General features: G+C 52.6%; 1 protein-coding gene across 1 annotated transcript in view; it reads left to right on the top strand.

The window, feature by feature from the left end:
* MECP2 (methyl-CpG binding protein 2) overlaps positions 1-19,862 on the top strand; it is a 50,586-nt gene extending 30,724 nt beyond the window's left edge. Inside the window, exons 2-3 of the mRNA XM_068962343.1 lie at positions 17,213-17,563; positions 18,660-19,862. Coding sequence (XP_068818444.1) covers positions 17,213-17,563; positions 18,660-19,743 — 1,435 coding nt within the window. The 3' untranslated portion in view covers positions 19,744-19,862. The remainder of the gene's footprint in view (positions 1-17,212; positions 17,564-18,659) is intronic.
* Positions 19,863-22,893: the final 3,031 nt, after the last annotated feature.

Raw genomic sequence — 22,893 nt, 5'->3', positions numbered from 1 at the left:
TGGCTCCCTGCCCCTTACCTCTGGACGCTTTGCTGCTTCTCTGTGTGAAGCTTTCCACAAGAGTAGTTTCTGTTTGTAAGCTTCTCATCCCCCTTGGTCAGCTCCTGGGATCACATCTGCACTCAGTCCTTTCACTCCCCACACACACACACAGAAACTGGGGGTGGGGGGTGGGGTGGTTCCAGACCAGCTACTGTCCGCCTGCCTGACCAGGATCCACTCCTGGAATCTGCAGCAGCCCACGCTGGGCTGGTCCTTAACCTGTGCTCTGCAGGTGAGAACGTACCAGGCTCAGCATGTATCTTAGTAGCTTCTCCATGGCCTGTGAAAATTTGAATTTCCTTCTGGCAGCTCTTCGCTGGCAGAAAGAGGGGTTCAACCAGGTCGTGCCCTTTGGCTCTTGTCTCTTCATCCCCTCCTGCTTCCCTGGGCTGTGCGGCCTTTTCTGCCAGTATCCTAGGTGATGATTCAGTTGTCTGTTGCTGTGTGTGTCTCCTATCAGGTGAAGCCACTGAGGGCGGGCTCGCCAAGCACAACCTCCCCTGGTGTCCTTGGAGTGGTACGTGTTCCTCTTGTCTGTGCGTGACCTTCGTAGGTCATCAGAGCTCTGAGAAGAAGGCAGTTAGCAGCAAGGGATATAGCTCTTTGTTTTACCCCTCGAGCTGAGACATTTCAATAGAAGATTTTTCTGCATTCCCATATGTACAGAGTCAGTCTACCTCAGCCTTCAGGTGCACGTGAAACACTGGAACCGGAAACAGCTTGGGTAGGCTCAAGTGCCCCGGAGTTCTTGTTCCACCAAAGACCCATTTCAGCGGTGTGTTTCTCTCAGCTGCACTAACTTGGTCGTGGGGAGCTGTGTATTCGAGCAGAATAGTCTCTGTGAGTGTAGCCAAGTCTGAGCGCATCTCTGGGAAAGGATCTGAAGTGGAATTGGGTGTTATCAGCACATACCTGTCTCTTAGCTCCAGGAAGCTCTCATCTTCCAGAAGGGGGTCCCACGAACCCTAGAGGCATTTTCAGATATCTGAAGTTGGCTGAGCAAGTTCTCCGCCACCTGAGTGCTGTTCCGTCCGTTCCTGCCTCAGTGGCAGTCATCTTAGGAGCCTCAGGTCACCTGCAGCTCAGTCCACAGGTGACCCTTGGGGTTTCAGCTAACATCCCCTTAGGTGACGAGAGAGAGCACTGAAGATGAGTATGAACGGAATTGAACTTGTTTTTCCTTGTGTGAGAGAAAGGTTCACAGGGTTGGGGGGGAGTGTGAGAGAGAGAAAGGCTCACAGTGTGTTTGTGTGTGAGAGAGAGAGAAAGGCTCACAGTGTGTGTGTGAGAGAGAGAGAGAAAGGCTCACAGGGTGGGGGGGGGTCCATCAAATTTTACCATATGTGTGTAAGAGAGAGAGAGAAAGAAAGGCTCACAGTATATGTGTGTGTGAAAGAGAAAGGCTTACAGGGTGTGTGTGTGTGTGTGTGTGTGTGTGTGAGAGAGAAAGGCTAACAAGGTGTGTGTGTGTGTGTAAAAGTGGCTGACACGGGGTGTGTGTGTGTGTGTGTGTGTAAGGCTCACAGGGGGTGTGTGTGTATAAGGCTAACGGTGCGTGTGTGTGTGTGAGGCTCACAGTATGTGTGTGTGTGTAAGGCTGATGGTATGTGTATGTGTGTGTGTGTAAGGCTCACGGGTGTGTGTGTGTGTGTAAGGCTCACAGGGTGTGTGTGTATATAAGGCTCACAGGGTATGTGTGTGTGTGTATAAGGCTCACAGGGAGTCTGTGTGTGTATAAGGCTCACAGGGGGTGTGTGTGTAAGGCTCACAGAGAGTGTGTGTGTGTAAGGCTGATGGTGTATGTGTGTGTGTAAGGCTCACGTGTGTGTGTGTGTGTGTAAGCCTCACAGGGTGTGTGTGTGTGTGTATAAGGCTCACAGGGTGTGTGTGAGTGTGTGTGTGTGTGTAAGCCTCACAGGGTATGTGTGTGTGTGTATAAGGCTCACAGGGGGGTGTGTATGTGTGCGTATAAGGCTCACAGTGGGTGTGTGTGTGTGTATAAGGCTCACAGGGAGTCTGTGTGTGTATAAGGCTCACAGGGGGGGTGTGTGTGTGTGTGTATAAGGCTCACAGGGAGTCTGTGTGTGTGTATAAGGCTCACAGAGAGTCTTGTGTGTGTGTATAAGGCTCACAGGGGGTGTGTGTGTGTGTATAAGGCTCACAGGGAGTCTGTGTGTGTGTGTATAAGGCTCACGGGGGGTGTGTGTGTGTGTGTGTGTGTGTGTGTATAAGGCTCACAGGGAGTCTGTGTGTATAAGGCTCACAGGGAGTCTTGTGTGTGTGTGTATAAGGCTCACAGGGAGGGTGTGTGTGTGTGTAAGGCTCACGGGGGAGTGTGTGTTTAAGGCTCACAGGGTGTGTGTGTGTGCATTCAGCAGATTTGACCACGCAAGGCCCTTAGGGCCCTGGCCCTTTTTTTCTCCCTTCCCTTCTCCTCAGCCCACTGCCCGCCCTCCCACCCCCCACCCCAGAAAGAAGGTGGATCAACGGAAGGGGGACAGGTGAGACCCGGGTCATCTGGTCTCTGTTGTGGTGAAAGGCAGCCCCAGTCTGCCATCTGGGAACAGGCCTCCCTCGCCAGCTCTGCTCCACCCTTTCTCTTTCCCACCTCTCTGCCCTTGCCTCCCAGCCACCCCGGCCTGGTTCAAGCCTTCCAGCTCTCCCTCACGTCTCTCCCGGCCCCATGGGGTCCAGTGTCAGACCTCACTCCACTGCTGGAGCATTTTCAGTGACTCCAGTCAGAGTCATCAAATTCCAAAGATGAGGTGGCTCAGATGTGAAGTAAGAAAACCAAACGAAGCCAGTGACTCTGCACCAGGAGAGGGTGCCGGTGGGACCCCTTATAAACACACACACACACCCCCTGTGAGCCTTATACACACACACACAGGCACCCTGTGAGGCTTACACACACACCCTGTGAGCCTTACACACGCACACACACTTTACACACACACTCTGTGAGCCTTACACACTGAAAATGTGTCACTGAAAATGCTCTGCTCCACCCAGAGCAGGGTGCCGTCCTCCATGGGTGTCACGGCCCCTCAGCTGACTCCTGCCCCTCCCAGCCGTGAAGAGCTTCCGTGCTGCCCTCCTCCTCTGCCTGCCCCCTTGGGGTCAGATCTCTCCTCTCGAGCTGCAGCTTCCTGCAGCTCCCTCCCCACCAGAGGACAGTGTTGACTGTCCCACCCCACACACCCCTGGCAGGAGGAGGAGCAGAAGTGTGTCCCCTATGGTTATGAGCCAGTCTATGAGGAACATGGGCTGTGATGCTCAAACTCCTCAAGTCCCCATGGCGAGCCTGCTCACCTGCCAGACACCTCCCTCTATTGAGAACTTGGTGCCAGGCTCACAGGCTTTGTCTGGCTGTTCCCAACCATCTCATCCCACAGGTAACTTAAGCAGGCACATAGTGGGCTTCCCTGATGGCTCAGACGGGAAAGAAGCTGCCTGCAGTGCAGGAGAACTGGGTTCAATCCCTGGGTCGGGAAGATCCCCTAGAGGAGGGCATGGCAACCCACTCCAGTATTCTAGCCTGGAGAATTCCATGGACAGAGGAGCCTGGCAGGCTATAGTCCACAGGGCCGCAAAGAGTTGGACATGACTGACTGACAGTAACAGAGGGCCCTCCTGGTGCTTGGCTCTCAACTTTTGATCATCTCGCCTCCAGTGACCTCAGCTACCCACTACCAAGGTCACAGCCTGTACTTCGTCCTGTCCCTGGAGACTGCCCCACCCTTGGAGCACTAGCACACAGCTCCCCTGGTGACAAAGACTTCCTGGAATCTGTCAGTTTTCCCTCCTTTTATGAATCCTGCCCATCACTGTACAAACGTGTTTTCCAGTTTCCCAGCTTCACCGAGCACTCCCACCTTAGCTCCTGCCCAGTTCTCTGTTCCCTCTTTGCCTAAGCTTTTCACGAGTTGTCTACTGAATATTCCCCTTTCCCACCTCCCAGTTTTCTTCTGCCCCTAGTGGATGTTTGCCTACCTGGGCCAGTGGAGATTTCTCCCAACAGGCTTGTTCTCTCCTGGAATCCCCTTCCTGCGTCTCTTCAGGGGTCCCACCGGCACCCTCTCCTGGTGCAGAGTCACTGGCTTCGTTTGGTTTTCTTACTTCACATCTGAGCCACCTCATCTTAAGAACTTGATGAGAGACTCTGACTGGAGTCACTGAAAATGCTCTATGCTTCTTTTTCATAGTTGCCCTTTCAGCTTGAACTGCGCTGGGTACACTACATCTGAAGGTCAAATCTGGCCCACTGCCTTTTTTTGTAAAGAAAATTTTCTTGCAACCCTGCCCTCCTCCTTCCTTTATGCATTGTCTGAGGCTACTCTCCCACTTCACTGGCAAGTTGAGTGCCTCCTGTAAAGCAGAAAATGCTTCCTATGTGGCCCTTGGCAGACAAAAATGCCCTAAGCCCTGCACAGAGGTATGACCATGTGTTGCTGGCTGGCTCATCAGACCCCCCCTCCCCAAGGGATCAGGGCCAGCTCCCTGGCCACAGTGGCAGACACAGTGCTAGCTGCCCTGAGCCACCTTGGCAGCAGAATTTGGAATATTGTTCCCAGCTAACTAGATTCAAACCTGTTTCTCCAGCCCTCTGGCCCACCTAATAGGCTTTCATTCCCCCCAGTTTTTGTTACTGGGGTAAAATACACTTGAAAAAAAATTACCGTTGAAGTGTAAAGAAAGAAAGAGAAGTTGCTCAGTCATGCCCAACTCTTTGCGACCCCGTGGTCTATAGCCCACCAGGCTCCTCTGTCCATGGAACTTTTCAGGCAAGAGTACTGAAGTGGCTGACCATTTCCTTCTCCAGGGGATCTTCCTGACCCAGGGATCAAACCCGGGTCTCCTGCATCGCAGGCAGATGCTTTACCATCTGAGCCACCATGGAAGCCCCCATTTAAGTGTACAATTCCATGGTATTAGGTATATTCATACTGTACAAACATTACCACCTTCCATCTCCCAGGAGCTGTTTAATCCAGTCCTGTTCTGCATAAATCAGCTAGAGTTGGTCTCTGTTGCTTACTACCAATAATCTGGACAGATCCACCTGATTGTCTTTCTTCTCCTGCCTTGCTCCTCTTTGTCTCCTCTGCTGACTCTCTCTCCTCATCATAGGGCCAGATAATGGGAGGGAAATTGTCCATACTCATATCTAAGGGACCCTCACTTGCTTGCTGGCCTCTTCAGACATCCGTGCTGAGAAGACTACCAGATCTCTGTCTCTAGCCTTGAACCCTCAAAGGCGAAATGCCTCAACATGGAAAAAAATACAGAAGTCAGAGTCCTGAATCTCCAGCAGTCCACCAGCACACACATGCCCTCCCCTGATGGCACCTAGGCCAACCACAGTGTCCCCTGCTTAGACTCTGCACTACCCCCACAGCAGTCAAGGGGATGACCATGCAGATCTGCAGAAGGAGTGCAGTCTGCAGGCCACCCCCAGCTGCCGGCCCCTTTGGGCTTGGCCTTGGCCCTGGTCTCAGCTGTGAGAGCTTCCTCACCCGGTCAGGCTGATCCCAGGGCCGTGGGTGGGTGAAGGAGGGAGTGGGTACCAAACCCCTGCCCTACCATCACTGCCCAAGGCTCCAGAAAGCTCTGGAGCCTGCATTGCACTTCAGCTTCTTCCCCTGCCCCGATCTGCTTGCTCTTCCTTCCGTGCATGGGTGTCAGTCCCTAAGAAACATGTGAGTGCACACTGTGTGCACCCCACACTGTGAGTGCACCTGCAGCACCTCGTGTCTCCCTGCCTGCTCATCCTGCCTCACACTCTGTCTTCCATGAACGATGACCCTCTTCAGACTGTTCATCTGATCATGTTTGCTCCTCTGAGAAAAACCCTCTGATGGCTTCTCATCCCTCACAGAATAAAATCTCATCTGTTCCTAGACATGCAGCCTATATCATACCCAGGGCTTAGAAGAGCCATGCTTGGTTTAATGCTCCACTGCAACCAGCTCCAAAGTCTCCATTTTTTGAAGAAGTCCTGCATTCTCATTTGATAACACGTCTTACAAACGAGGTAGCCAGGCCTGCCTCATGTTGAGCTCCTTTTCTCCGCCTTGCTCACTTGCCTCCAGCCCATCATTCTTGCGTGTCCTGGAACCTGCCAGATTGTTCCTGGAGTTGGGGCCTTGGCTCTTCCTAGTCCTTAAGCCTGGACCCCTCTTTACATGATCCCTTAAGGCACCTGAAGAATTCTTTACCCTTTATGTTCAGGACATTGACCACCATCCCTCTCACTGATGAGGTGTGTTTTTTTTTAATCACTTTTTTTCAGAAGCATGGTGTGTTCTTTAGCCTGCAAATGCAGCTCACCTTTGTCTCAAATTAGTTCTCTTATATATCTTTGATGGCATCTATGTGCCATTTGGGGTTCCCTACTGCAGGGACACGAATTATCCTTATGTTGGATTATCTTTGTCTCTCTTCCAATGCTGTTAGTGTCACTCTAATTGCTTTTGCTTTTATCTCTTTCATCTGCATACAGTGTTTGTCTGATTGGATTTTCAGCTATGCATATTCTGTTTCTGGCTGTCTTTAAATGTACTTATTAGTTCCTTAGTGGCCCATCTTGGTCTGCAGTTTGTTTCCCTAGGTTGGGAATTTGCCCTTTCATCTTACTGTGTTTTATCTTCTCATCTTTGAACTCTTATTGAGAACATGTTCTTATAAAATTGTAAGGAATTTCCTTCTCTTCCTTTTGTGTATTCGCTCCTTGGTGAAAGTTTGACTTTCCTGAGCCATATCTCCCTCCCTGTTTCTCTTCTCCCTTTTTTTTTTTTTTTTAGCTTTTGGCCATAAAATGTTTCTAGAAGTACCATGTGTTTTTTTGTCAACTTGGCTCAGGCTTCGACGGCTCCGTCCAGTTCTGTTTGTTGGCTTTGCTGCAGAGGGGAGTTTTGGCTGTCTCCTCCTGGTCCGCTGACCTGTCTCGGTGCTTTCCCCTCTAGGCTGTCGTGAGCTTGGCTCTTGGGGTCAGAACCAAGTTGCACAACCAGGGGAACTGCAGGCAGGGGGACTCTTCGGCCACATCTGGAGTCTCTAGCTTAGGAACAGTGTTCAGTGTTTTATGTCACGGCTCGCTCTAGCCCCTTGAGGGACATGCGTCCCATTCCTGGAAAGGGGCACCCCAGGCTCCTGCTGGTTCCCTGAGCTGGGTGGCCCCAAGCACAGGCACCTCCTGCAGTGCTGGCCTCTAGACCTGGGACATACGTGTGCTTGTGCCTGGTTCAAACTGTCACCCTGCAGAGACCAGCACGCCCCTATAAAGCAATTCTATTCCAATACAAAAGGAGTTTTCAAGAGTGAGAGATGCCTCCCCAGTTCCTCCATTCCAGCTTAGTGGAGAGGTCTCGGGGCTCTCGTGAGCTTCCTGACATGGCTTCCAGGGGTGGAGCAGCCCTGCAGCTGCTTTGTTCTCTGGAGCCCTTTCCTCAGCTGCCAGGTTGTGGCATGTGCTGCATGCAATGTTACATCCCTTGCCTTCGCGGAATGAAATCTGCCCTTCCCACTCCTCGCTGTCTGTGTGTTTCCCCATCTTCTTTGGGATCGGGAGAGAGCAGGTACGTGGGAGGTTGGAAGCTGCCGTTTGGACCAGATGCTCTCATCTGCGGTGACTTGATCGTGTCGTGTGGCTGCTGACGCGGGTCCCCGGAAGCACATCCCAGCCCTGCCACCCTCTGTTGTCTTCAGCTCTTCCCAGGTGCGGATTCCAGGCGACTTTCCACTGGCGGGCTGGAAGTCAGTCTTCCATTTTATTTTCTACCCCATTAGTGCTTGTGCACAGGGCCACCGCTGACTTACTGATGTGTGTCTTCTCACTTTTTCTCTGGTCCCCAGAGTTGTTTCAGGGAGCGAGATTCAGTCCCTGCCAGTGACCCACAGAAACCCCGCAGCCTGCTGGTGCCCTTGCCCTGCAGGCTTCTCCGCCTTTCTGTCTGCCACGGGCAGACCGTGCTTTTCAGCCAACCTGGCTCCAGGTCCCCCTGTTGTGACCTTGAAGATTTCCTTGGGCTCTGCTAGTGGGGGTGGGGGTGTCCTGTCCCAGACTGCCCCTCCAGCAGGTCACTCATGGTGCCTCAGCTTTGGATGTCACCCCTTCTTTTTGTCTTTTGTTGCTCCTTTTCTTCAGCGGCTCCTGTGTTGTCATCAGGAAGCAAGGCTGTCAGACCTGCAGCTGTGGGGTGACCTCCACTAGTGAGAGGAAAACAAACGGTATTAAGAGAAAAACTGCAGCAGGCAAGAGCTGTGGGAGCCTATTGGTGGGAACCAGAGAGGCAGGCGCGACCAGAGTGTCTGTGCACACAGGCCGTGGGGACCTGAAGCTGGATATATGGCGAGGGGGCCCCAGGGGCCAGCTTTCCCCTGATGAGCGTCCGTCTGTTTGTGGGAGGGCTTGACATGAGTAGTCTGCAGCACAGACGTGCACAGGGGCCCAGAAACATGGTGGGAGAGAAGTAGCTAGATATGGAGGCTGGGAAGAGACGAAGTGACAAAAATGTCAGTCATAAGACTTGAGTTCTGGGTTTCCTCTCATTCTTAGCACATTTATCCAGCCCCCCTTCAATGACCTACATGGGACCCAATCCTTCCCACCCCAAGCAAGTCACACCACCTTCCAGAGCTCTTCCCTGGCTCCTGGTATCTCCTCTCTGACAACACTCATCAAAAGCGCTGTGATTTCGTTGTTGACTCTTTGCTTTATAAGATTGTTTGTACTGGAAGAAAGAGAAGAAACAGATGCAGGTAGAAAGCATATCTTGTTGCCAGAGCGTCCACTATGGAGTGAATGAGGGGGTGACGTGAAACACTTCTCCCCACTCCCAGTGTCTTGGTTGTGACAACTGTGTTCAAAGTTTGCCCCTCCCTGCTGGGCATTCCAGAGTAGAAGCCATTTCTGCCACCCTGCTTTATTCCTATGGAGTTCTAGAACATTTTCATCACCCCTAAAGGAAGCCATGTGGAAGACAGCCTGACGTTTCCTCAAAAGGTTACACGTGGAATGCCTGTGTGACCCAGAAATTCCACTCTAGGTATAGACCCAAGAGAATCGAAAATATACACCTGTGTAAAAACTTGTACACAAATATCCACAGCAGCTAAAAGGTAGAAGCAACCCAGATGTCTATCAACAGATGAATGGATGAACACAGCGTGGTGTGTCTATACAGTGGAATGTTATTCAGTATAAAAAGGGAAGAAGTTCTAATACATGCTACAACATGGAAGAACCTTGAACACATGCTGAGTGAAAGAAGCCTGTCACAGAAAGCCATATATTGTATGATTCCATTTATATGAAAGGTCCAAGCAGATCCATAGAGACATAAAGGTGATTAGTGTTTGCCAGGGGCTTGGGAGTAAGGGGCGCTGGGGAAGTACCTGCTTAGTGGGTGTGAGGTTTCCTCTGGGGGGGTGACAGAATGTTCCGAAACTAAATAGTGGTGATGCTTGCACAGCATTGTGAATGTACTAAGTGCTGCTAATGGTAAATTTTGTATCATGGGTTTTACCACAATTAAAAAAAAAGATTGATCAAACGCTCTCAGAATATTTAGCCAACAACCTTCAACTTGGCTACATGCCTAGTCATTAAACTTCTAGGACTAAATTCCTTTCTGATTGTCATGGTTACCATGTTCTGGGCTTCGGAGATTTCATTTGGGTCAGCGTGGTCCAGTCCACCATGTGTCCCCATAGGTCCCCACGCTCACCTCTTTCTCTTAAATGGGACAGCAGAGCTACTTGGCAGAGCATTGGAAAACCTACCGTAATGATTTAGGGTAATTGGGGAAGTTGGCTATCATTTTAGTGGGTTCTCACAAAATTTAAGGTCGAATTCACATATCATGACATTCACCCATTTAAAGGGTTCAGTGGCATTTAGTACATTTGTAATGTGCATTCTAATGGGAAAGATTGAAGGCAGAAGGAAAAGGGGGTAGCAGAGGATGAGATGGTTAGACAGCATCACCTACTCAATGAACATGACTTTGAGCAAACTCCAGGAGATAGTGGAGGACAGAGGAGCCTGGTGTGCTATAGTCCATGGGGTCACAAAGAGTCAGGCACGACTTAGGGACTGAACAACAGTAACAAATGTACAACCATTGCTTCTATCTAGTTCCAGAATATTTGTATCACCCCCCCTCCCAAAAAAAAAATCCCTGTGTCCATTAGGAGTCATTCTCTATTACTTACTACCTCTGGCCCCTGGCAGTGAATATCCTACTTGCAGTCTCTGGATTTTCCTATTTCTGGATATTTCATATACATGAAATCTCATAATATTTGTCCTTTTGTGTCTGGCTTACTTCACTTAGCATTAACATCTTCAGTTCATGATCCATCCATGCTGTACCAGGTGTCAGAGTTTCCTTCTTTTTTTTTTTTTCCTTTTGGCCACCATGGGGCTTGTGGAATCTTTGTTTCCTGACTAGGGATTGAACTCTGGCTCTTGGCAGTCAGAGTGCCAAGTCCTTCTTGGGACCTTCTGGCTGCTGTGATGTGTGCTGTTAGGAACATCGTCATCCATGGGCTCTTGTTTGAGTGTCTGTTCTCAACTCTCCAGGGTCCATACCTTGGAGTGGAATCTCTGGGTCACATGGGAACTCTACGTTTACCTTTTTGAGGAACTAACTGCCTGACTATTCTCCACAGTGGCAGTGTGTTTTCAAACTTGCTTATCTTTCCCACATGTGGTGGTTTCATGCTGTGACGAGGTGACTTACCGTATGGCACTGACTGCCTTCATTTGGGGAGGGTTCTATCTTTGGGTGGCATGAACTGTGTTTTGTACAGCTTTTCAAAGCATAGTTTCTTGCATCTTCTAAAAACTGGGCTATTAAAGAATACACTGAGTTCAGAACAGGGCCACTGAACTTTAGGTTCCACTGTTGAAGCCTTCAAGCAGAACCCCATCCCTCTTCCTCCTCTGCAGAGACCTCTGAGACCATCTTGCAGTGCCAGTTTGATTGCTCTCAGATCTTTAAAGGGGCCAAAGCTGGAGACTCACAGTGCTGCTGCCTTGATGATTCGTGCAGAGAAACCTCCTGGATTCTGAGATGCTGTAGCTCGTACTGGAGGGAGAAGGAATTGGAAGCCCCAACGAGTGACTCTTCAGGACAGAAGCAGCCTCTGGCAGGAGGCCTGTTCTCGCCTCGGGTCCCAGACTATTGACGTGGGGAAGTAGCCACCCCCTCATCCTCCCAGTTCGTGGCTTCGTAGTGATGCTTGGGCTCCTGACCGGACTCCACGAGGTGGCTGACTGGAAATGAAAGGTGCTGACACACGCATCTCCCAACATGGGCCTGATGCAAGCATGACTGAAATTAGGAAACGTCAGGATATCGCTGGGGCTCTGGAAGTGTCCTAGAGCTCACTCTGGGGGAGCCTGATTCCACTTCAAGGGAAGAATACCTTTTCAGCTACAGCCTTCACCTGGTTTTGTGGTCTGTCTTTAATATGAAATCCTTGGGGGTTGAGTAATCCCACCTGAGTGTCCATGGTCTGATCAGTGCAAGTGCCAAATGTCAGCGATCACACCCGTGGAATTCACAGGAGCCTTGGATCCAAAGAGTGCCTGGTTACGGCATCCCAAGGCTGCCTCCCGCTTGATTACTGGAGGTTCCTTTCATTAGGAAAATACAGTCAGTTCTTGCCATCAGACCCCTTGGGATACAGTGATTTGGACTGAAGTCAAGATTCCTACAACTCTTTTTCCTTTGCTAGGTCAAAGTAAGGATTTGATGTAATGTTTTTTGTTTCACGAGCATAATTAGCAAATGATTTTATTTACACAAGAGCCTTCTCAGTCTTTATAGATGTTTAAGATTTGTGTAGCTCTTCTGCTTCAATGTGATATGTCATTTCCTCCCCAAATCGTGTGTTTTGGTAATCACACATTGAAAAACAGAAGTTGTTATGGGAAAAACTGGATCAGAGTAGACCATGAGAAACGTGTGTGATTTGGTAATCAGAGCTCACAAAACCAGTAACCATTGTGGTTAAAGAAGCACCAGGGCTCACTGAAGACTCTGTTGGCATTTGCAAGTGGCATCAACATCAGCTGACTGGTTTTTGCCATGACCCCAGATTGGTGCTTCCTTCCCTGCATTGTACAGGTTAGTTTTTCTGTTGATATTAAAAGCTGGGTCCTGGGCAAAGCTGCCTTTGGCAGTGATTTTTTTTTTAAACACAGGGAAACATGTCAACACTTTCTTTCACACTCATAGCTGTACTATCTAGAGCATAATGCTATTGAAAACGTTGCAGTGCTTTGAGCCACTAAAAGAAGGCACTTCTGCAAGGTTTCCAGCCTTTTCTCTTAATATATCCATGTGAAGTGAAGGCATCCTCTTTAATTGTGAGACAGCTTGGGTAAAACAGCTTTGAAATCTTGGTGTCAGGCAGCACAGTTTCCAGTCATGTTGCTGTCATCTCTACCTCTGCAGACATACTGCCCCTGTGCCCCAAGCAGGCACGCCATCACCCTCCTGAGGCCTGAAGGCTGACTCTGCTCCGAGCATCCATTTGGGGCAGTTGGAGCCCTCAAGGACTTCAGCATCACCTCCCCGGCTGCCTTCAGTAAGCCAGTCCAGTGGCCCATGTCTTCAGTCGCCAGCCCTTTTTCTGCGCAAGCTGCAACCCATTCTGAAGAGTCCATGCCTGCCACTATGTGGGATGCCCCTCTATTTCCAGGCCTTTCCTCATGGCCTCAGGAGGTGCTGCTATCACTGCTTATCCCTGTCCCCGCTTTTTCCTGTCCCTGGCTCTTCTACTGGTCGGCCGTGGAGCGCCTGCTGGAGTCCTCGCCAAACAGGACTCCCTCCCTCCCTTCCCGGCCTCTTTAGCCTGCGTATTCCTTAGTCTCTGGCCAGTTTGTGAGTATTGGTCAACCTTTGTAAGCACTGTCTTCTATAGCATCTTCTGGAAGTCGTTCAGTCCGGCAATTTTGGTAGTTTCAGCCAGAGGAGTCTCTGCAGGTCTCTCTGCCTCACTGCGGGGAGCCGATCCGTGGACCTGCACCCCCAGCATGACCGTCCTCTGTGGCCACACACTCTCCGTCGCTGTAGGCGTCACTCTCAGCTTTCCTGGGCCCTCAGTGGCCACTCCGGCACCCTCTCCTGCCAATCCCAGGGTCCAGGCACCCATAGTCGGCATGTCCTGGCTGCCTCCTTGAAGCTGATGGGCAGAGGGTACCATCTTCCCTTGGCACACGGTTCCTGAGCGAGGGGATGACAGGAAAGAGGACGTGTGTGCTCTCTGGGGCGCTGCGGGGAGCAGGAAAGGCCTCTCAGAAGTCGAGAGCCAGGGTGACACACGGGGCTTACCCTGACTCATTGATTCCTCCAGGGAGGGGCTTCCCAGTGGTGGCAGGATAGAGCTGTTGCTGGGGTCACCCAGGCCCACCTGGTCTGCCCTGCCCGGAGCACTCATCATCAGCCCTGAAGACCCGCTGTGTCTGGCCTTCCTCTGTGCCTGGGACAGAGGACAGGGTCACCCTTGGCTGCCTCCCCTCATCCGCTCCCCCAAACGGGGAGCACTTGAAGCCTAGAGAGTGAGTCTGGTTCTACCCTGGTGTCCCCATCCAGAACTAAGGCTGGCTTCGGGCAAGGGGCGTCGATGAGCACATGTCATCTCAGATATGACCTCAGACAGGTGACCTTGTCTGCTTATCTCTGCTTTTCTTTTGACCTGTAACACTGAAGAGTTGATCAGGTGGATACCCACAAGTCTCAAATGGAAGAACTTAAGAACTAGGTACTCAGTTCTCACGGTCCTCTCTGGGGCAGTGTGTGTGCACACGCATGCACACACAGATACAGTCTGATGAAAGGGGGTATGAAGAGAGGGCTGTTTGGTTTCTTTGAAACTGTGTTTTAACAAACCCCGTAACCCTTCTGCTGGGGGGCCTCGAGTATTTGCCTGGCCTCCCTCCTTCAGGTTACCCTGCCACCGAGCAGGCAACTGAGCCAGGGGTAACTCACTTGGATTACCTGTTTGGCACCCTTTTTGCCTCCACTTCACACCCAGCAGAATGGCTTCCAGGCTTCTTTGTGGGCTTTTATTTGTTTTCAGTAGCAGTCAGAAAATCAAAGTACCAAACCACCTCTGTGCCCGTCAGTCCACAGAATTGAAAATCACCATATTTTCATAGTGGCTTCAAGTAATTTCAATTTGAAAGAGCCAGGACGTCATAGATAGTTAAAGGCTGTCTTATTCCCATCATTGGTGCTATTAAAAACTCATTTATCGATCATTTAGGTGAAAGGGCAGGTTTTACGTTATGTCTATGTGATTGTAATAAAAATCTCTCAAAGCCCACGCAATTCATTTAGGCCAAGTTGCAGTCTGGGCACAGGGGTCTCCCCACTTGGTAGCCAAAGAATTCTCTCCTCCCCTCCTTGAGCTTCTTTTTAGTTGTTCCTTTGTGTTGAGGTGGAGACTGCTTATAATGCGGTGTTAGCTGCTCCTGCAGTGCCTCCTCACAGGGCTGGCTGTCGCTCCACCCTGCTGCTGGCCCAGGTTTCCCTATCCTCAGTTGGTGGCACTTTTCCCCACACCAGCCAGCTGTGTTGCTCCACCTCCTGGTCACGTCCCGAGTCCCCACTACCTACACCTGGGACTGTGCCTCAAGAGCCCCTGGAGCAGTCTGCCCTGCCCTGGGCATCGCCCCATGAGGAATTGCCATCCCCTGCCCCAGATCATCAAGGTGATGCTGCTGCAGGGCTGCTGTGGCATGGAGTCCAGCAGGCCTCAGAGTCCCCCAGGCCACCTGCTGCCCTCTGGGGTCTCCTGCAGGCCACTCTCCACACAGCAGCTGAAGGAATCCCGTCACACCCAGAATCAAACCCGACACAGCTCCATGACCCCCTCTTGAGGCCTCCCTGCTGCCCAAAACCTTCTTCCCCATAAGACCCTTGAGACCCTCCCTCACTTTCTGTCTTTCCCTCCTTTCCCCCCAACATCGCCAAGCAGGTTCTTTTCTTCTCTGAAATCTAAGCAGTTCATGCTTTTGGACCTTCACTTTCCCCAGCACAAGCTGCCCTAGGACCTGAGCCAGCCTGTTTCCCCTCCATGGATGGCTAGGCGTGTTCTAGTCTCTTCCCTTCTGTCTTGATTTTCTTTTTGGTTATGTCAACTTTTACATGATTCAGAAAATGAAATTCTGGTCCACACACCTGGTGAGTTCTGGCCCTGTGCCATTCCTCACCTCAGTCCCGCCTACTCCATGTTGGACTAGTTCTGTGCATTTCTGCCCTCTGCTTCCTAAAGTCTCTGTTTCTCCCCTGGAGAATGGCCTACCGTGGACCCCTTCCTGGGGGTCCCACCCTGAGGTTCCCACCCTGGGGTTCAGGCTACCTGGCTCTCCGTGGTGCGCACGTCAGTGTTGGCCCAATAGGTCTCGGGCGGTGGCTGTCTGGCTTGGCTGCAGTCTTGGGCCAGTAAAAAGAATGCTATCACCAATAGCATTGTGCTCAAATGCAGAATGTTGTTTTGTGTTTCTGTGGGTATGTGTTCTTGGTAGATTTCTAGAAGGGCTGGCCCTAGACGGCATTGACACCCTTGTTGGTACCTAAGGGGCATTCCTGGGGCACATGCTTCATGCCGAAGCTCACTGTAGTTACAGTATCCACAGATGCACATGAGGGCTCTGAAGAAGCCAGACTTGGCCATCAGGGCCCCGTTTTCCTGTGGCCTGGGACTGTCTAGGTTCCCGACACAGAGCTAAGCCTGGGCTTACCCTTGAGCTCTGCCGGAGACAGCCAGGATAGGTAGGAGGGCGAGATGTGCCCTTTCCATGCCCCGTCTCCCTGGGCCCGACCTGTGAGTTCCTGGTGCAAACTCACTTTTGGGGACTGAGCCATGTCATTCGAGTCTTGTGGCCAAGGCAGGCCTTGGTGCCTTGGTGGTGGTCTCCAGGGCGTGGCCAGCAAGGGAAGTCACTTGGGGTGGGTTGTTGTGAGCCTCACGGGCCCCAGGAGGCTCTGGGGCTGAGATCTGGAACACAGATGAGTCTGGCTCTTTTCCAGGGTGAGTTTCTAAGAGAGGGCTTTGCAGGTGACTGGCTCTGAGCCCACAGTTCTGGTTTCCAGGCCTTCCTGGCCCAGGTGATGCTCTCACCCTGTTGGCCCAACCACGAGAGCAGCATGGCCAGACTCTAAGCCCAGAGTCTGGAGCCTCACAGTAACCATTGTCCAAGGAGATAGGAGGGGGTCCTACCGGGTGGGACCCACGCATACGGGAGGAACTGGTCTGTCAGCATGGAGGAATGGGGAGGCGCCCGCCCTGGAATCAGACACGTCCCAGTGCCAAAGCCCCGCGTGGTCAGGAGAGTCTGGTGAGAAAGACTCCCCCAGCAGGGAACTGCTCCTCTTCTCACGTGAGAACCCTGGGCAGTAGTGTCTGGTTGCCTCATCCCACTGTTTAGACAGTGCCTTTGTGACTCTTCTCTCTCTAGGGTGTTGGTACCCATTGTCAAGATAGGAGGAGACTGAGGCACAGGATGTTGAAGTCACTTGTGCAGATCCATGTTTGGAAATGGCAAAAAAAAAAAAAAAAAAATCACGATTTGGGCTCGGTGTGGCTTACTCCAAATCTGCAGGTTTTTCCTCAGCACTGCACTCGGCACCACCTCCCCAGGGGCAGTGTTGGGCTCTTCATCACCAAGGTGTATTGTGTGGTTTTCATTGAACACCCATTTGAGAAAACCCCAAACACAAAAGCTTAAAGTAACACTTATGCTTAAAAACACAAAAACTTAAAGTAACACTCCCTGGGGAAGAGGAGCCCCCTCAATTTTGGTGAGTAGGTCCCTCTCCAGCGGGTGAGAGAGCCTCTTGTCATCCGTCCAACCCAGAGGCCCTAGCTCGTAACACTGAGAAGCCATCTTGGCAAGCCTGCTAGAGATGGGCCTCTAGTGACCTCGGGTGACCACAGTGTCGGTAGGGTGCTGCGGGCCATCACTGTCAGCAGCCCCAGGCTCTCAAGTCATCTGTTAAGGGGAAGGGCATTTCAATCTGGGGGACGCTAGCAGGACAGCCCCTCTCCTGGGGCCCTGCCCATGTCAGGGCACCCCAGACCTGCTGGCGCTCACTTTTTTCTGCACACCAGTTTGTTCCCTGTGATACTGACATCCTTGTTTAACACTCAGGGAAGAAAAGTCCGAAGAGCAGGATCTCCAGGGCCTGAAGGACAAACCTTTGAAGTTCAAAAAGGTGAAGAAGGATAAGAAAGAAGACAAAGAGGGCAAGCATGAGCCCCTGCAGCCAGCAGCCCACCACTCTGCCGAGCCAGCAGAGGCCGGCAAAGCAGAGACCTCAGAAGGGTCAGGCTCGGCCCCAGCTGTGCCAGAAGCTTCTGCGTCCCCCAAGCAGCGGCGCTCCATCATTCGTGATCGGGGCCCCATGTATGATGACCCCACTCTGCCCGAAGGTTGGACCCGAAAGCTTAAGCAAAGGAAATCTGGCCGCTCCGCTGGGAAGTATGATGTGTACTTGATCAAGTAAGTGAGGGTGATTCCTGTCTCTCCAGAGCAGGGAAGGCTAGTGGTGGTGGTCGGGGGAGAGTCAGGGACCACCACTAAGAAACTTTCGGGGACCCCTTGGAGTGTTAGCTCCTTGCGGCTCATGGATCAAGAAAGTGTGTGTGCGTAACCCACTTCCGGTCGGGTCTTCAGTAGTGACCACTGCTGGTGGGTACGATCAGGTATGCTTGGAATGACCACCTGGGGAGGTCACTGCCCTGAGGGAGATGTCCATCAGGGCCTTGTCTGGAGGAAGAATAGCACTGGGGACACAGAGTTCTGCCATGCATACTGTGCTGATGATTTCCCAGCAGAGGGGCTGTCCTCAGAACCTGGGAACCTCTTCTTTGTGGGAGAGTCCTTCTGTGCCAATACTTCATGAGCCCTGAGAAATACAAATTCATAGGGTTCAGTCTGTTGCGTGAGGCGTGCTGGGAAAGGGGGGCTGTCTGATACAGCCTAGAGAGAGCCCCAGATGGGCTCGGAGTGCCTTTCCCACTGTCTCTCTGGCCTTTGTCCAGCTGTGGGCTGGTGGTTGGGTGTTACCTGTTGAAACAGAGTCACTTCCTAGCCAGATATTTAGAGGACGAGTGTGACTACGTTCATTTCACTTGTCCCCCTTAAATGACTCCAGACAGGTTAGCCATTTTGGAATTCACTCGTACAGTCTCATTTAATTCCAGTAACTCAGATAAAGCATCATCCTACTGGCGAATGAGGAAACTGATTCCTGGAGAGTTCAGTCTGGCAGGTAGACAGGGTCCCCGGGCCAGACCCCTTTGGGGGGCTGAGGAGTGCAACTCCCGGGGGCATCCACGTAGCAGCAGGCCACGTGGGCACCTATGGCCATCAGGCGACCCGATTGCTTCCTGTATAAATGGGACCATAGCTCCCTAGTTTTAGCTCACCTCAGCTTCTCTTAAATGTCCCTCTTGGTGAGCTGTATCATCGGGCATGTCAGTTGCAGAACATCTCCTGTCAGAGGGCTCACCATCCACCTTCTCCTGTGCCCCACCTCCAGCATTGCTCTGGAAGCTTCTAACCTTTCTTTGTGTGTCTCCGCTTGTTCCCACAGTCCCCAGGGAAAAGCCTTTCGCTCTAAAGTGGAGTTGATTGCGTACTTCGAAAAGGTAGGCGACACCTCCCTGGACCCTAATGATTTTGACTTCACGGTAACCGGGAGAGGGAGCCCCTCCCGGCGAGAACAGAAACCACCTAAGAAGCCCAAATCTCCCAAAGCTCCAGGAACTGGCAGAGGTCGGGGACGCCCTAAAGGGAGTGGCACCACGAGACCCAAGGCAGCCGCGTCAGAGGGTGTGCAGGTGAAAAGGGTTCTGGAGAAAAGTCCTGGAAAGCTGCTCGTCAAGATGCCTTTCCAAGCTGCGCCGGGCAGCAAGGCAGAAGGGGGTGGGGCCACCACCTCGGCCCAGGTTATGGTCATCAAGCGCCCCGGCCGGAAGCGAAAAGCGGAGGCCGACCCCCAGGCCATTCCCAAGAAACGAGGCCGAAAGCCAGGCAGTGTGGTTGCTGCAGCTGCCGCCGAGGCCAAAAAGAAAGCCGTGAAGGAGTCGTCTATCAGGTCCGTGCAGGAGACCGTACTCCCCATCAAGAAGCGCAAGACCCGGGAGACGGTGAGCATTGAGGTGAAGGAGGTGGTGAAGCCCCTGCTGGTGTCCACGCTTGGCGAGAAGAGCGGGAAGGGACTGAAGACCTGCAAGAGCCCAGGGCGGAAAAGCAAGGAGAGCAGCCCCAAGGGGCGCAGCGGCAGCGCCTCCTCACCACCCAAAAAGGAGCACCACCACCACCACCATCATGTGGAGCCCCCAAAGGCCCCCGCGCCTCTGCTCCTGCCCCCACCCCCACCCCCGCCCGAGCCCCAGAGCTCCGAGGACCCTGCCAGCCCCCCTGAGCCCCAGGACTTGAGCAGCAGCGTCTGCAAAGAGGAGAAGATGCCGAGAGCAGGCTCGCTGGAGAGCGATGGCTGCCCCAAGGAGCCTGCTAAGACTCAGCCCGCGCTCGCCACCACGGCCCCGGCCACAGAAAAGTACAAACACCGAGGGGAGGGAGAGCGCAAAGACATTGTCTCATCCTCCATGCCAAGGCCAAACAGAGAGGAGCCTGTGGACAGCCGGACGCCCGTGACCGAGAGAGTTAGCTGACTTTATGCAGAGCGGATTGCAAAGCAAACCAACAAGAATAAAGGCAGCTGTTGTCTCTTCTCCTTATGGGTAGGGCTCTGACAAAGCTTCCCGATTAACTGAAATAAAAAATATTTTTTTTTCTTTCAGTAAACTTAGAGTTTCGTGGCTTCAGGGTGGGAGTAGTTGGAGCATTGGGGATGTTTTTTTCTTATCGACAAGCACAGTCAGGTTGAAGACCTAACCAGGGCCAGAAGTAGCTTTGCACTTTTCTAAACTAGGCTCCTTCAACAAGGCTTGCTGCAGATACTACTGACCAGACAAGCTGTTGCCCAGGCTTCTTAGGGTGTGCCTGCACCTCCCTCCCACCCAGTCCCCCTACGTGGTCACTAGGGACAGAGAGCACTTGAGAAGACACTCCTGGTTTGGGGGCCATCGCTACCCCAGTCTCAGCTCTCCTCTCCCCCCACACCCTGCCCAGCCTCGAGCTCCACCACCCCACCCTCCAGCCCGCCTTATGCCCACCCACGTCGGGACCAGGAGGTCCGGGGCAAAAGAGACAGTTGGATCCTTTCGAGACGGTGGAGACAGCCAGTGGCTCCAGCCCGTGTGATCCCACCCATGGGGGTACACAGACGGCTCCCCACCAGCCCCAATCCCAAATCGACCAGGACATTTCACAGGATGGGGACGTAGCACCTGTCGGCCCTGGTTCTGGCCCAGCTAGGAGGGAGGCATCCTTTGAGCCCCCCTGGGTGTCGACTGGCCTGTGCCAGAGGCGACATTGGCCCAGGGCTGGCCTCCAGCGGGTAGTGCTAGACAGAGGCCACCAAGGCCATGTGCCGAGGCCCCAGCAGGCTGGCCCAGGCTACAGCTGGCGGAGTGCCACAGGCCAGGTAGAAGGCATCCCTAGCTGCTCAGAGCAGTTGTGGCCGCTAGTTCGAGCCTTAGTAGACAGGGCCAGGGGCCAGGGGGAAGGCAGGGGAAATGTTCTTCCAAAACTTTTCCAATTCTCAACTCCTTTAGGGACAGCTTAGAACTATTTGCACTATTGAGTCTTCATGTTCCCACTTCAAAACAAACCTGCTTTGCGAGCAAGCTAGCGGGCTTGACTTGGCGACCCTTTGTCCCTCAGGCCACTAGACGTGACAGTGTTGACAACTACCTGGATCTGTATATACCTGCGCTTGTTTTCAAGTGGGCTCAGCACATAGGGTTCCCACGAAGCTCCGAAACTCTAAGTGTTTGCTGCAATTTATAAGGACTTCCTGATTGGTTTCTCTCCTCTCCTTTGGTTTCTGTCTCCTTTCATTTCAGCCTTTTTATTTCTCCCCTTCCTCCCTCGTCCTCACTGCTCCCTTCCGTTCCAGGTAGCCTCAGTGCCCAACCGTACTTTGAGCTGACACTGGTCAGCTCAGGCCCCCAGAACTACCCCCACCCTTGGCCTTCCCGCCGTCCACCCCAGCCTCCCCTGCCACCCATTTCTGAGCCCTGAGGAAGCCCCAGACTCCGCTGAATCCACCCAGCCCTAGTACCCCAGCCTCTCTGAGGGGCATGGGAGAGGCAGGATCTTGCTCTCCCAGGAGTCCCCTCCTTCAGTCAGACCCTGGATCCCAGGTCTCCTCAGCCTTCCCACTCAACGGCAGTGGGTAGGAGAAGTGGACCCAGATTGGGATTGCAGAGCCAAGGGCAGCACAGAGACCCGCTGTGGCCTGCCAGCATCACGGAGTGGCCAAGCCCTGACCTTGGCCTGTGCAGGACCCAGCTAGGGTGGGGTAGTCGGGCCGGGCAGCAGGCAAAATGAGTGCAGATACCCCCTGCCACTCCTCTGAGCAGGAGTTCTTCTCTGCTGGGCCCCGTGCGGCCTTTGCTTGCTGGAGGCTGGTAAGGGTGGCTGGTACTTCAGGCTTTTCCCCATCAGCACCAGGGCTGTGGTGTTGGGGCGTCGAGGCTTGGGCTTGTTGCGGGGTGTTCATTTGTCAGTTTCAATTTGAGACCCCGTGCTCTTACCCTCTGTTCAGGAAGTCCTTATCTAGCTGCATATCTTCATCATATTGGTATATCCTTTTCTGTGTTTACAGAGATGTCTCTTATATCTAAATCTGTCCAACTGAGAAGTACCTTATCAAAGTAGCAAACGAGACAGCAGTCTTATGCTTCCAGAAACACCCACAAGCACGTCCCACGTGAGCTGCTGCCATGAACTGTCAAGTGCGTGTTGTCTCGTGTATTTCAGTTACTATCCCCCAGCTTTCCTCACTGCAGTGTAACCATGAAGGAGTGAAACATCTTAGAAACCATCTAGCACTTCCTTGCCAGTCCTTTAGTGATCAGGACCCCTAGTTGACAGTTCCAATCAGTAGCTTCAGAAAAAAACGAAACCGTGTCTCTCTCTCCCAGAATGGTTAGAAGCAAGGGAATTTGCCCTGTTCTGTTTGTGGAGTTGTAGCTGCCCTTTCTAGCATTTTTGTATCCATTTCTTGATGCTGCAAAAGCAAGTCCCCCAACCAAACCCACTCTGCTGTCCACCTGCTGGGCTTCACTTCTGAGTCCTCCCCCAGGAAGGGATGGGAGTTGGAAGAGGGGGCGTGTTCATTGGGGTCCCTCTTCCTCCAAGGACAAAAGGCTCCTGGCACTCTCAGAGGACCCCTGTCCACATGAGCCCACTCTCCAGCCCATTTGTCAGGGAGGTGCCATCTGGTTTGCTGGGTCAGGTTTTGAGGCATTAATTACACCAAATCCATAAAATGTGGCTCCTGGGACCGGTCTCCAAAGCTGACCTCCCCAGCAGCTTGGCACCATCTGGTCCTGGGCCAAGGAGAGCTGGGCCTGCCATGCTCACCTCTGACCTGTAACAGTTGATTTTGGGGCTGACCGATGGTGGTGGTCGAGAACACTGTATCTCAAGTGGCGTTTCCTTTCTGCCCCAGCCTGACCTGCAGGCCCCTTGCTCCCCAGCTCCTGCCCCTAGAGTTTCAAGGCTGCAGGTGGCACCTTGGGGTTTTCTCCCTCTTTCATCCACATCCCCTCTCCCCCAGATACAGGCATTACGAGCGAGTCACCTTTGGGCAGGGGTGCTGAAGGTCCTGTACCACTTCTGTCCTGGAGACAGGTGGACAGAAGGTTGGAGGGCAGGCCTAGCCTTGGAATTCTCACCAGCTGTGTCCGGCC

The sequence above is a fragment of the Capricornis sumatraensis genome, chromosome X, assembly GCF_032405125.1.
Source record: "Capricornis sumatraensis isolate serow.1 chromosome X, serow.2, whole genome shotgun sequence".
Classification (NCBI taxonomy): Eukaryota; Metazoa; Chordata; class Mammalia; order Artiodactyla; family Bovidae; genus Capricornis; species Capricornis sumatraensis.
This window is presented reverse-complemented; position numbering and strand designations above follow the sequence as displayed.